We start from the raw sequence: 13,072 nt of genomic DNA on the forward strand, positions 1-13,072 counted from the left end.
CCCGCCTGAATTCATCCCGCCCACTGAACCCCCCTCCCCAAAAAAAAAAAAAAAAGTTACCGAAGGTAGTCAGAAAAAAACTAAATTGAACAACAGGCAACCAACGTAACCAACTTTAGTTTAAAACGTAGAAAAGGCTTTATGTGCGTTAAAACTCGCATCTCAGTAAAGTGGGAAAAAATCGATTATAATTTAGTTTCATTGTCAGTGTCCACAAAAGTGAAAAAAAAATCGATTATAAGGGATGAAAAGAGGATTTTGTTGCCTCGAACTCCAATGCGGGCTTATACTTAAGATACGGGAATTTGCACGTTGAAGCAATTGTTAAAAAAAGCTGATTTTTTCTTTTTGACTTAAAGTAAGAGTTGAGATGATTAGGTATGAATCCTTTCTAGATCTCACAAGTTATTTATTGAAGCATGCGTTAGTTTTTTGCTTCGGCGTCTAACACTTGTTGCTAGGTGTTTTGAATAAAGTAACAAATAAATATGAATCGGGGCTGTTTTTCATCAGACTACATTTGGTCACCGAAATCATAATTTTCAACAAAAAACTGTTAGACTCCGATGGTTATATCAACTAGCTAGGTTCAAACTCAAGCACATATTTGCCTGCTATCTTTTTCGGAGAAGATTTGGGGGCTCAGCTTGGACTAGTTTACGCAAATTTCTGAGATTATTTTTAATTGCTAAAGTTTTTACGCAAAATATATATGCGTGGCAAGCAAATTTGAACTCCATTTTATTTCAAGTTGAATTGAAGCATGCTAATTGCTCAGAATTTTTTCGAAAATAAATTGACCGGTTAAACAACTTGTTTAATTTTTGGCTGGTTGCTTTTGATGGCATCATGCACGTAACACCCGAATTTCTTAGTTTCTCTTTTTTGTTTAATTGAACACACCCTGTCGGACATTCCGTAGTTAATCAACAATGATTTGGTGTTATTTAACTCATTAGCTCTAATTTTTTTTTATAACCGATGATAGTTTTTGGCTCATCGACAAATGTTTTTCGGTAATGAGCTACCGATAAACTATTTATGAATTATTCAACGATGAATCTGTGATTTTTTCAATGATGTAGCGCTGTGGTTTATAAATGTTTTGTTGCTTATTGATTTACTAATTAGGTTCCAAATAAAAACTTATGTTTTTCAAGTGATATTTTGTTTTCGCGCGATATATTGTTTTGGTATTTCAACATAACGAAAATAGCAAAAAAAAATTGATTGAAATGGGAATACATTAAAGCAAAGCCTGACTTTTTTTGGGAAAATTCATATTATTGCCTAGATCTAAAAACTGCAACAATTTTTTCATAACTTTTTTCTGGTTACATGGTACATAGCTTAACCAATAGTACTCAGTGTACCTAGAAGATTGTACTTAATGGAAAGTTCTCGGCGGCGCTGCAACAGGTTGTATTACCTTCTGCGCTTGATCAAATTGATGCTTATTCAGTGATAAGTTATCTATATTGTTGGATTTTTGCACAATTTGAAGCAAATTTATTATAGCAAAGAATTGATTTTTGTTCACTTTTTATTGATGAATCATCGTTGTATTTCAATGAGTATTACATGTTCAGCGAAGATCATCTATTGGAGATCAGTCTATGGGCAGCTGGCTATTTTGTGACTAAACGTTTTTTGGGGTACCGCAATTTTATCAAAATCATTTAACCAGAGTTTAGTACCTTTAAAAATTAGAATTTAGAAAATGTTATGAGATTTGGAACTAAAATTTTCTTTGAGCGCCATTGAGAAAAGTCAGACTGAAGGCATGGCTTAGATAATTTTTATTCTCAAAAATGCTGTTCAAGATCAGTCAATTAAAATGCGGAATTTTGTACACTCAATTTAGATATGTAGAAAGTATTAGTTTGGCACGAAAACGCTACAAACTGGCCAAACTAAAAAATCACAACGTTTCTTTAGTTTGGCACAAAAACTGACAGGAAATATCGAACTGCTTAGAGCGATGTAGTTACTGATATCTTACAAAATTTCTTTTTTCATACTCTATTCTCAGTTTATTTGGTCTAAGCTGATGAGTCCTTCTAAACATCAAAACTTAACAAGAAAAAATCCTAGTTGAAAGAGATTTTCATTTCTCACTCAAGGCATCTCGATATATTTAAATGGTATAGAAAAAACCAATGATATGCAGTGGCGTGGTAGAAGTGATTTGAGCAGTTTTAAAATCGAGTCCAGAACAGGAAAAGGTAGGTTGTTTCGCGGTTTCCAGAACAGAACCTTCTTTCCTGTGTTTTTTTTTGGGTTGGAACCATTGCCCAATTTCTTAAACAGTGTCGGAACTAGCTCAAAATTTGCAGGTTATTTTTATATTAACTCTCCTTAATAGTAAGATGAAATCAAATCACTAACAGTACTCGAACTAATCAGCACGCACTTTTATCGAAAGGCAGAAAAGGTTCTCAATGAAAGACGTATGTATTTCTCAAAAATCGATTTTTTTATTTGATAATTTCAGGACGAGACATTCAAAACCTGGTGCGATGTGCACAATATAAACAACCAACCATATCACTCGCGTCCATCCAGCCAATCACGTGGCTCCTTCATCAGTGCAGGCCCTCATTCCATAGCCCCCTCTGTGACGTCCTCTTTCTATGAGCAGCAGACTAGCAACTGGCTGACCGAGTGTGGCTATTATGAGATGTGGCAGGGGCAGGAGAAGACCAGTGAGGAGGATCTGATTGCGGAGCTTATGGGGATGATCAATGCGTGTGAACAGGAGATAAACGCAATCCGGAAGGTAATAAATGCTATGTGAATCAAAGGTGTGCGCAGAATGTTTTCTAGATTTCAAAACATTCCAGAAAACTATTCAAAATTGGAATAATTGCAATCTTTAATTAGAACTAGCTATGATTCATTTGATTTTAAGTGCTAATCGTGGGGGCTATTCTCATGCGCGAAAAACTCGTGGGCAAAGGGCCGAAAATAAAATTAGCCGAAAGGCATTTTTTTAAAAGAATCATCTTCCATTCAATTGAAATAAATTAAATGAAGCAATATTTTGCATTTTTCATAACGAAACCCTTGAAATGTAAAATTTGTTCCAATTCGGCGGCGGTCAGTGAAAGTAAATTTCTGCCGTTTTATATTCGGTCAATATCAATATTAAGTCCATGGAAATGCTTAATTTCTTTCAGATTTTCTCGTTTTCTTTCCAAAATTTAGATTACTGAAACCTGATCGGCTGATTTTTATTTTCGCGCATTCGGTCCTTCGCACATGAGGGATTCCACCCTAATCGTGTTTGCAATATTTCATCTGAAACCATCAGTTGAAAACAATTAAACATAATTTGGAACTTGAAAAAGCGATGGACTAACGGAAGCGGCAAAAGCTATGTGGCAAGACTAGTTTAGTTGCCATAGTGAAACAACCATGTAGAAGAATTTGCGCTCGATTATTTGAAAACAAGCCGTTTATGTGAACAACTTTTGACTTTTTAGCTAGTCAATTTTGATCAGGGTTTCTATATGACGAGAAAAAAAAAACTCAGTGCTTTCTGCACTCAAATTTTAAAAAGATATTTTATGCATAATTATTCCGTGCTAAAAACGCGTAAGCGGCGACAAAACCCGCTCAAAAAATTCATTAATAGACGCTAATAGACGCTATATACATAATTATACGTTTATACGTTAATAGACGCTATATACATAATTTTGTACTTTACGTAGCAAATGGATTGAAAATTTGCAAAAAAAAATATTTGAAAAAATTATCAACATTTTTTTCCTAGACGTTAAAAAGCAGTCTGGGCATTCAAGTTTTCGTCCTAATACGAGCAGATTTTTGTAACTATGTTATGCAAATGTCGTTTTCTGTACGTGGTGATGATAAAACTACACAAACGCGTTAAAAGTTCGTAACTTAAACATAGTCGGTCGACAACAGTTGTTTTCAAAAAACGAATATCAAACAAAAAAAAATTCAAAAGCAATTCGAAGTTTTTTCTTTTTTTTAACAATATATATACATATATTTTGTTATTGCCAAGGAAGAGCCAAATATAGCTTTCAAAACTAGTTTCCATTTGGAAAAATCAAAATTCTCAGCCTAAATGATCATTTTAACAATTTATTATCACTTTGATTGGTCGAAATCAGACGAAAAACCAAAACTTTCGAACCGGTTTTTCTCGACATTGGGATATTTTTTGGAAATTTTTAAATGTCGTTTAAATCACAACCAAAAGAGTTTTTATATGATATATCACTCAACCTTGTTCGATGATTACTTGTGGTACCTGATTTTGCGGGGAAAAAAAACTAAAACACACCCAAACACCAATTTTTGCCCCATTTTCAATGGTAGAAACATTAAGATGGATTTCAATTGATATATTTCTAAACTATTTTAAAACGGAATTGATTTTTCTCTGGACATGTTTACTTTATCTCACTAAGTTGTTCAAAATCTAAATCAATTTTTCTCGGGCATCTCTACCTTATCTGACTAAAAAAGGTTGCAAACCATTTTTGCCAGTTAGATCAGTGTAAAGAAACAAGCAACGCTATGTAAAGAAACAAGCAACTCTGTTACTAAACAAGTATTCGTAACAGATTTTGTCATATTGCTTTCAAAAAAGCTCTTTAAAGCAACTTAGACTATCATTTGTGTCTATTTTTTTCTATTGGTTGAAATCTTTAATATCCACTTGATTGCTGAAAACGAATATCAGATTAACATTTTATAATGCGATTTTCGAAAAAGTGAAGAAACAATCGTGCTCGGGGTCATTTTTTCTCCAAACAAATTTTCAACTAGCCTGTTTTTTATACGGACTTTTTTCACATCAACCGGAAAATATTTTTGACTTGAGTTCAGGTTTTTAAAAAAAAATGTTTTTCTTGTGACTATTTTTTGCAAAAAATATGGGGGTTTAAAGATTATCAATTTAGTCCATTTGGGGCAATCAATGCCGATCTCTTTCGTGCTATTAACGCGAAAGCGAATATTTAATCCGTCTAAGAAAACGTTCCAAATTGAGTTGAGGCATTCTAATTGGGCTTTTTTATTTTTATTTTTGCAGCATACGAATTATATAGTTTGTATTTAACATAGCGTGGATAATTTTCCCAATTTCTATGTAATCAGAGCTTTTCTCAGAGTATATTATATATACTCAGAGTCGGAATATTCAGGGCTTTGCACAGATGCAAGCTGTTTTGTCTAATTTTCTGGTTGTTTCAGTAATAGATCATTGAGAAATGTAGGTTGTTTTTTTTATATAAACAAAGCAATCACCGGCAAGTTCTTTCGACGAATCGTCTTTTTCGGCGAAAACAACTTTTTTCATGTGACTATTTTTTGCAAAAAAATATGGGGGTTTAAAGATTATCAATTTAGTCCATTTGGGGCAATCAATGCCGATCTCTTTCGTGCTATTAACGCGAAAGCGAATATTTAATCCGTCTAAGAAAACGTTCTAAATTGAGTTGAGGCATTCTAAGTGGGCTTTTTTATTTTTATTTTTGCAGCATACGAATTATATAGTTTGTATTTAACATAGCGTGGATGATTTTCCCAATTTCTATATAATCAGAGCTTTTCTCAGAGTATATTATATATACTCAGAGTCGGAAAATTCAGGCCTTTGCACAGATGCAAGCTGTTTTGTCTAATTTTCTGGTTGTTTCAGTAATAGATCATTGAGAAAAGTAGGTTGTTTTTTATATAAACAAAGCAATCACCGGCAAGTTCTTTTGACGAATCGTCTTTTTCGGCGAAAACAACTTTTTTCAATTTTCTGTTTTTTTTGTTACACTAAACAACAAAAATTTTTAGTGGTTTTAGTTTTTGATTGTTGAGTAAGGACTGGTTCCTTAAATGTTCAAAGATTATGAGTAATTTTGATCGATGCCCGTATATTGTCTTTGTTTTGGCTCATGAAAGTAGTTTCCTGAACCTGCGTTATCAAAATATATTTTTTTTGAAATTAGTTTATTTTGTTTTGCCTACGAACAAATTAAAACAGCTAACAAGTTTTGGTTTCTTTTGTAATAAATTTGTAATAAACATTTAAGTTTAAACATAATAAGCTTCCTGGATTTTAATTTTAATGGACGATCTCCCTTCCTCAGGGATTCGACCCCCTGCCGACCCAAAGGGTCTCCCCTTTGTACTATTTTGAGATATCCATAGTTGGTGACGAACCCTTAAAATTTTCTAATGGCGCCTTTAATGCCAATATATACTAATTTTGAGAGGGGAGTGCGCGCCGAAAAAGCGAAATTTTTTGTTCAAAATTTTCCAAAAGTGCCTAAAAATGCCTTTTTTGTCCTGTTTTTTTTTAGTTTTGCCAGTGGCGCAGAAAATTTTATAAAGGCACCTCTTGTCTTATCTTTCTTAAGGCGCCTCTTGTCTTATCCCCTTGTCCTATCTTTCTTAAAATTTTCTAAAGGCGCCTTTAATGCCAATATATACTAAATTTGAGAGGGGAGCGCGCGCCGAAAAAGCGCAATTTTTTGGTCAAAATTTTCCAAAATGTGCCTAAAAATGCTTTTTTGTCCTTTTTTTCTTAAGTTTCGCCAGTGGCGCAGAAAATTTGACCAAAACAGGGTCTTCCTAATGCTTTGAGAGTTTTCGAAAAATCAATTTGGTCGACCTAAAAAAAAGTAGACAAAATTTCATAAATGTTGTTTTGAAAATCCGCCCCCCCCCCTCGAGAAAGTTCTAGATCCGCCCCTGTTTAGTATGATAGTTCGAATCAATCACACGATCCCCCATAAGGCAGCAATCGTAGCAGTGTTCCCCCTCAGCCGCGAATAATTTTGAAAATTAAAATATGCAATTGGAACAAGTGCTTAATTTAAAAAAAGCCTTCAAAAGTCGTTTTTTACGCGGGATTGATTTTAATGCTGCTAATTACCTAAGTTGATGTTTCCAATCTATTTCCGATAAAATATAAAAGAAGATTAAATCAATGAATCTAGTTTATACCTAGAGAGTTAATTCCTGAAAATTAGTTTCTCCCATACTTTCTCCCCTTAAATCGACTTGGGTGGATATCGTAAGGTTTATCTGCTACTTTTGCTACCCAATCATATTTCGTTTATATCAAACTATTAACCAGGTTTGTAAAATGGTCGAGAGCATACAAATTTTCTTTTGGAAATTCTTCTAGATCTGTTGAGACTACTAAAAACAGTCAAGAATTACGAAATTTAGTTGATAAGTTTCACAGAACACAGGAGTCGAACATAGAAAGCGTGGCAAGCAGACGATGTAAGAGAACAAATACAATTATATGAAAGATGAACCTTTGCCTGTTGGACACATGGCCCCTCTCTAAAATTCTCCATCATCGTCATTTTACCTGATTAAATGATATATGATAACAAAAAAGTTAGAAGTAGCAATTTAAAAATCATGTTTGACGAAACTCGTCACTGGGCAAATGGTTAAACACTAGGTTCCTAATTCCCAAAGATGTTGAATGGCTGAAAACAAGCGAATTTATAATGAGTTTTTATGAAACCTTTTTTGTATAGAAGCCCACTTTTCTACTTGTCCTCTTTTTTTTAATCTTTCCAGGGCGGTTGGTGATAAGTTGAAATATGCTCTTTCAACAGCCCTTCCAGAGAACATATTACATTAATTCCATTAAAAATGTTATGTTTCTGGATAAATGAATTCAAATTCAATTCAGACATACTCATCACGTGACCTTTTTGTTCGAACTGAACAATTTTCAGCTCGAGCGGAAACTTTTTTCTTAAATATTATTTTTCAAATGGTCGATACTGTTTCCATGCTCTCAGCCGAGATCTTTTCTATTCTTCCAATGATTCAGGGGTACAGGGAATTCTCACGTGCAAAGAACTCCATCTTGATTCCAGTTGAGGACTGGGACTTGGAGGCATCCACTGAGGGAGGATCGCAGGGGGGTGTGGCCGATAGCCAGGTACCCAGGGCTATGTCTGAACTACAGACACTGGACCATCTGGTACAGCAGGCGCAGATTGTACAGTTCAAACTAGACGTAAGTTCAAAACTGTTAGGGACCTCTGACTGCAAAAACCATTGCACATCATATGGTTAAGTTTTGGTTTTATCCGCTGAGTTATGATCTTTTTGGTAGTTACCAGAGAGGAAGGTATTTGTTTAAAATATCTTATCACAGAAAAAACAAGCATGAATAAATTGAACTCCAGCAGAGTTACACAAGAGATGGTTCAACAATATTTTGTGGTTGAAAAATCAACTAGTAAATCTGTTTATGTCGACCACAAGTTTTTCCCTCATTACGCTGATCGACTTGTTTTTTTTACCACCATTGATTTTTTAAAGTCAGAGCAAATGCAGATGACAAACTTGGAAAAAGTCATCTCAATTCTTACTTATAATAACATATAAGTTTCTTTTAACGCATATCTCAAATGGCGTTCTTCAAAAGAAACTTTAAAAGAACTTGTATTGAAAAATAACTTGATGTGAAAAATATAATCTAAAATCTTTTTTATTCTAATAATTAACTTGAAAAACCAAATTGGGTTAAGAAAACTTGCTAGTGTTTGGCCCGCGTAATTAGTTCATTAAATTATCTCGAACTGCTTTGCTTATGGTTACTACTTCTCCTGTACCATGTCCTAGATTGTCTGTAACACTTGTGTAACAGGATGGGGTTTTTCGACACAAGAAACCCAACTAAGACCGTGCGTCATTAATTATTCATTAAAGGAAACCATCCAGTTACTTTTTGTTCCGCCTTTCGAAGAAAGAGACGGACTGTTTGTAATGGGGGTGGTTTTTTCTTCAAACTTCGACTTTTGAACTAGCAAATTTTGGCAATTTGTTTTTGCATCAGCTGAAAAGTATTGTTTTTCTGAGCTCAATGTTGCAATGATGTTTCACAACGCTTGTTTTTTTTATAAAACTATGAGGGTTTAAATGTTGCCAATTAAGCCGATATGTGAAAATTAACGGGCGATATATTTCGTGCTAATAACGAGTAAGCGCAGATTTCATCCGTCTTAGAAATTATTCCAAATTGAATTGAGACAGGCTATTTGGTCTATTTGATAATCTGTTATATTCAAAAAATAACACCTTGTACTTAAGATAGCGCGTAAGGGGTTGTTTTTCAAATCAATTTAATCAATTTTTTTTAAAGAAACACTTTGCTAGTTTCATTATAGTTTTCAAACTTTTGTACCAAGTATTGGAACTTGCATAAGCTATCAAACTTTGGGAACAGCGTCAAAATTGAATAAATAGTTAAAATAAGTGTTACATTCATGAAAGCTGTTTTGGAGATTTAATTTAATAACCGTGCCTTTAATGTGAAAAAATTTGTCAAATTTTGTTCACATTAATGGCAGGGTTAATAAATGTTTACTCCAAAAATGTTCATGAATTGAACACTGACTTTAACTATTTGTTCAATTTTGAAGCTGTACCTAAACTTTGATAGCAGTTGCGAGTTCATATGCCCTCTCAGTATATGACCAGTTTAATCCCAATCATCACAATTTGAGTCAGTTATTTTAGTTTTTTTTTTTCAAACATTTGATGAAAATTTGATAAAAATGCAATAATATCCTTTCAACGATTTTTTATTACAGCTGAAGTCTCCATTAGTGTAACATCAGCACCAAGTTTCCATGGGCAAAAGTCGTTTAGAATGATTTTTAGTTCAATCAAGCATTGTCAGACACCGATCTTTTTGGCAGACACCGTACCATTTTTTTTAATCCAGTATAATCCATTATCATCCATTAGAATTCATCATAATGCATTAAATTTCATTAGAGTCATTTCAATCTTGTCATTTTTCTCCATAAAATCCATCGAAACGATTATTTTGGCAATAATTTTTTTGTTGATTCTGCTGTTTGAAATTGTGTTTGTTGCCAATATGGGCATAAAAAATTATGCTTTCAAAACATATATAATGAATATGTTCGTTCAACTTTGCTATATGTTCTCTCTGTTGCTAGTTTCGTTTGACTAGCCTAAAACTTTGTGCTTGCATCAAGTTATATTTAGATTGGAAGAAGAAAGGGCTCGCATGATTCATTTTGTTACAATTTTGTTCAATGAAAACGGCAAAAAACTATCGCGTATATATTTCTGCGTAACTATTTGGCGATATAATGTATTAAGATGTTAAAAACTAGTTGGCAATTTCTCTTGTTGTTCCGACTTTTGATACGAAAGTAACGGAATATTTGTGCTCGAAGTGGGTTTTTTTTTCTTCAGACAAATTTTGACTTTTTAAGTAGCCATTTTTGACGGATTTTTTTTATCATTCAAAAGGTATTGTTGTCCTGAGCTTAAATTTGAAAAAATATTTTACCTGTGATCTTTTTTCGTAAACTTATGGGGGTTTTAAGATGGCCATTTTGGCCAATTTGGGACAATTAACGCGCGATATATTTCGCGCTATTAACGCGTAAGCGGAGATTTAATCCGTCTTTGAAATCGTTCCAAAATGGTTGAAAGAAGCATATTTGCCATAATTGATATGTTACAATGAGCGAAATCTTTTATTTTGTACTTTATATGCCGTGTGGGGGGATGATTTCATTTAAAAAAATTAAGTTTTAGAATTTTTTTTTTTCATTTTATTTTATTACATTTAATTTTTTGATGGTACTACTACTCCACAAACCTTAAAAGGCAGTCGGAACATTCAGGGCTTCGCCCTGATACGAGCAGTCTTGTCTTGATTTGTCGTCTCTTCCTTTGGCGTGAAGATTCCAATTCGGAAAAAGACGAACATTTACAATAAAGTTTCTCCTATGCATGTAATAAATTGATTACCGGCAAAAAATGGAGACTCACTAAAAACAGAAGCTCAATTAACAATTTGATAATTATAAGCCCTTACAACTGAAAATACTCAAATCATCGAAGCAATATTTATAAATTTTTTGCTCAAAATATAAAAAAATATATCTTAATGAAACTTATTGTCTCTTAATGATCCTAATTGGCTGGTTAGGTTCAAAATGTAGAAGATCGTAAGTTCATTCAAACTATTTAGATTGGATGCCGGGATGCTAAAATTAACTGTGTTCATGAGACGCAGATTTAGCAAAATGGGACCAGGTTAAACTAGCCTCAGGGGGGAGGGTGTGGTGCTCTTAAGGCTGCAAATTTCTTTGTTCTTATTTGAATTTTTCCAGCCAATCAGATTTTTACTTTCAATTCTCAGCAATTTTTATCCACATTAAACTGGCCTGGAAGATCTCAACTTGGTTTTTCTCGTATCTAATTTGATCTGCAAAATGGAGTTAGTCTTCTTACTTTTTCTATAAAAGAAGGTTACAACTGTCGTGATTACAGATGCAACGTTCTTAATTGGCCCAATGTGGTGCTGTATTTAGCGGCTGGAACTTCTATCCCTTCGTGAAGCCAGGCAGTTATCTTCTTCAGACCTCGTGATCAAACAAGTCGAAGACGCACTTAGCCGACAGAGAAGTGCACTGCACCATCTTAACTCATCATTTGTAATTGAGGCAGATATCATTTTCGACGAGACCGAAGGCCTAATTAGCCGAAATGGGAATAACGAAGACAGTGAGGATGGAGAGGAGCCTATTACGTCACAGCAAGGATTACTTATTCCGCGGGTGAAATCTTTTTTTGTGTTTTTTAAATTTTGAAGACAAGCTGTTAAAATTGTTTCATTTGTATGCGATCAATTTTTCCGTCTCAAACAACTGACGTAATCATAGAAATCTATCCTTAAACGTTTTTTTCCATAACTAAAATCATAGATTTTGCTGCCCTTATTTTACCAAAGGTTTTTCCATTTGATACTGTATTTACATAAGCGAAGCGTAGTGTATGATTACAAAGATTTTTTTTCCAACCGAAGTCCCAAATAAAAGTGCTCATTTGGTGGCACTTTTGGTATATTTCATTTAAACCATATTTAAGCTTACCTAAGCTTAATTAAGCACAAGCAATTTAATAGCATATATTACTGCTTTATTTTTGGCTAGTGTTAGGTCCTGTTTGAAAAAAAAACAAGTATTATGAAAATGTATGGGAAAATTTTTGCACTTTCCGCAGAAGTTTCACTTTTTCTTAAAAAATACTGTACTGATTTTCAAAAAAATGATACCAATGGCAAAATCGGCTGCTCTTCTATGTTCCAGAATTTTTTGGTAGTCTCTTTTCATTTTACCCCTCGTTCTACGGCCTCCGAAAGTTTCAGTAGGGGGATTTTTGACCTAATTGTTTTTAATTTTTTCTTTTTCTCAAATATGAAAAGCACACATTTGAGTTGAAAGATTCAAGCAAAAGAACAAAATCTAGGGATCTTGCCTTCTCAAGCGGCTATTCCCTGAATTTGATAGAAAAAGTTATGGCCTCAAACATACTCATTTTTTGACATTTTAGTTAATTTTTATTTTTTTTTCACTTTTCTCAAAAATTACCCTGAGAAATTGAAAATAAAGTGTTTAACCGAAAGCAGAAAAACCAGTTATGTGAATCTCTTCTGCGCAAACGTCTATCCGTTACGTTTTGAAAAAAAATGTAGCATAAGAAAAGGTCCAATTTTTGAAACGTTGCCCTATTTTGGAAACATGTTTCTTCAAAAACAAACCTACGGATTCTGAGGTTGATAATTTATTAAGCTACCATTTTGCTTAGATGTTGCCTGCGGAATCTGTTACACCCTATTTGTTTTTAGAAAGACCGATCTGAACTTCAGAAAAGTTCTTTTGAAAAATTTATCATGTTTTTTTTAGAAATTTCATCACTTTTTCTCTTTTCTCAAAAACTACTAGCGAAATCTGATATTAAGGCTTCAGTCTGAAATTCAAGTTGTGGAAATTTTTCCTGTATAAGAGGCTACTCCCATGCTTCAGTAGAGAAAATTTTTTGGATTTAGAATAAGTCAAAGTTCAAACCTTTTGATTTTTTTTGCTACCTTGTTTACTTGTTTCGAAAACTACCCAGCCAAATCTGAGAAAAAAATTACTTGAAAGAGATAGTAGTAGTTTTTTTCTTTAAATAAGCGGCTGATTCTGTACTTGAGCAAAGAAATCACTAGGGTTTTGCGTAAAAATCAAGT

General features: G+C 33.6%; 1 protein-coding gene across 1 annotated transcript in view; it reads left to right on the plus strand.

The window, feature by feature from the left end:
- LOC134848716 (uncharacterized) overlaps positions 1–13,072 on the plus strand; it is a 30,702-nt gene that overhangs the window by 16,765 nt on the left and 865 nt on the right. Inside the window, exons 9-11 of the mRNA XM_063866231.1 lie at positions 2,495–2,779; positions 7,835–8,023; positions 11,373–11,618. Coding sequence (XP_063722301.1) covers positions 2,495–2,779; positions 7,835–8,023; positions 11,373–11,618 — 720 coding nt within the window. The remainder of the gene's footprint in view (positions 1–2,494; positions 2,780–7,834; positions 8,024–11,372; positions 11,619–13,072) is intronic.

This window comes from Symsagittifera roscoffensis, chromosome 6 (genome assembly GCF_963678635.1).
Source record: "Symsagittifera roscoffensis chromosome 6, txSymRosc1.1, whole genome shotgun sequence".
NCBI classification, from domain to species: domain Eukaryota; kingdom Metazoa; phylum Xenacoelomorpha; order Acoela; family Convolutidae; genus Symsagittifera; species Symsagittifera roscoffensis.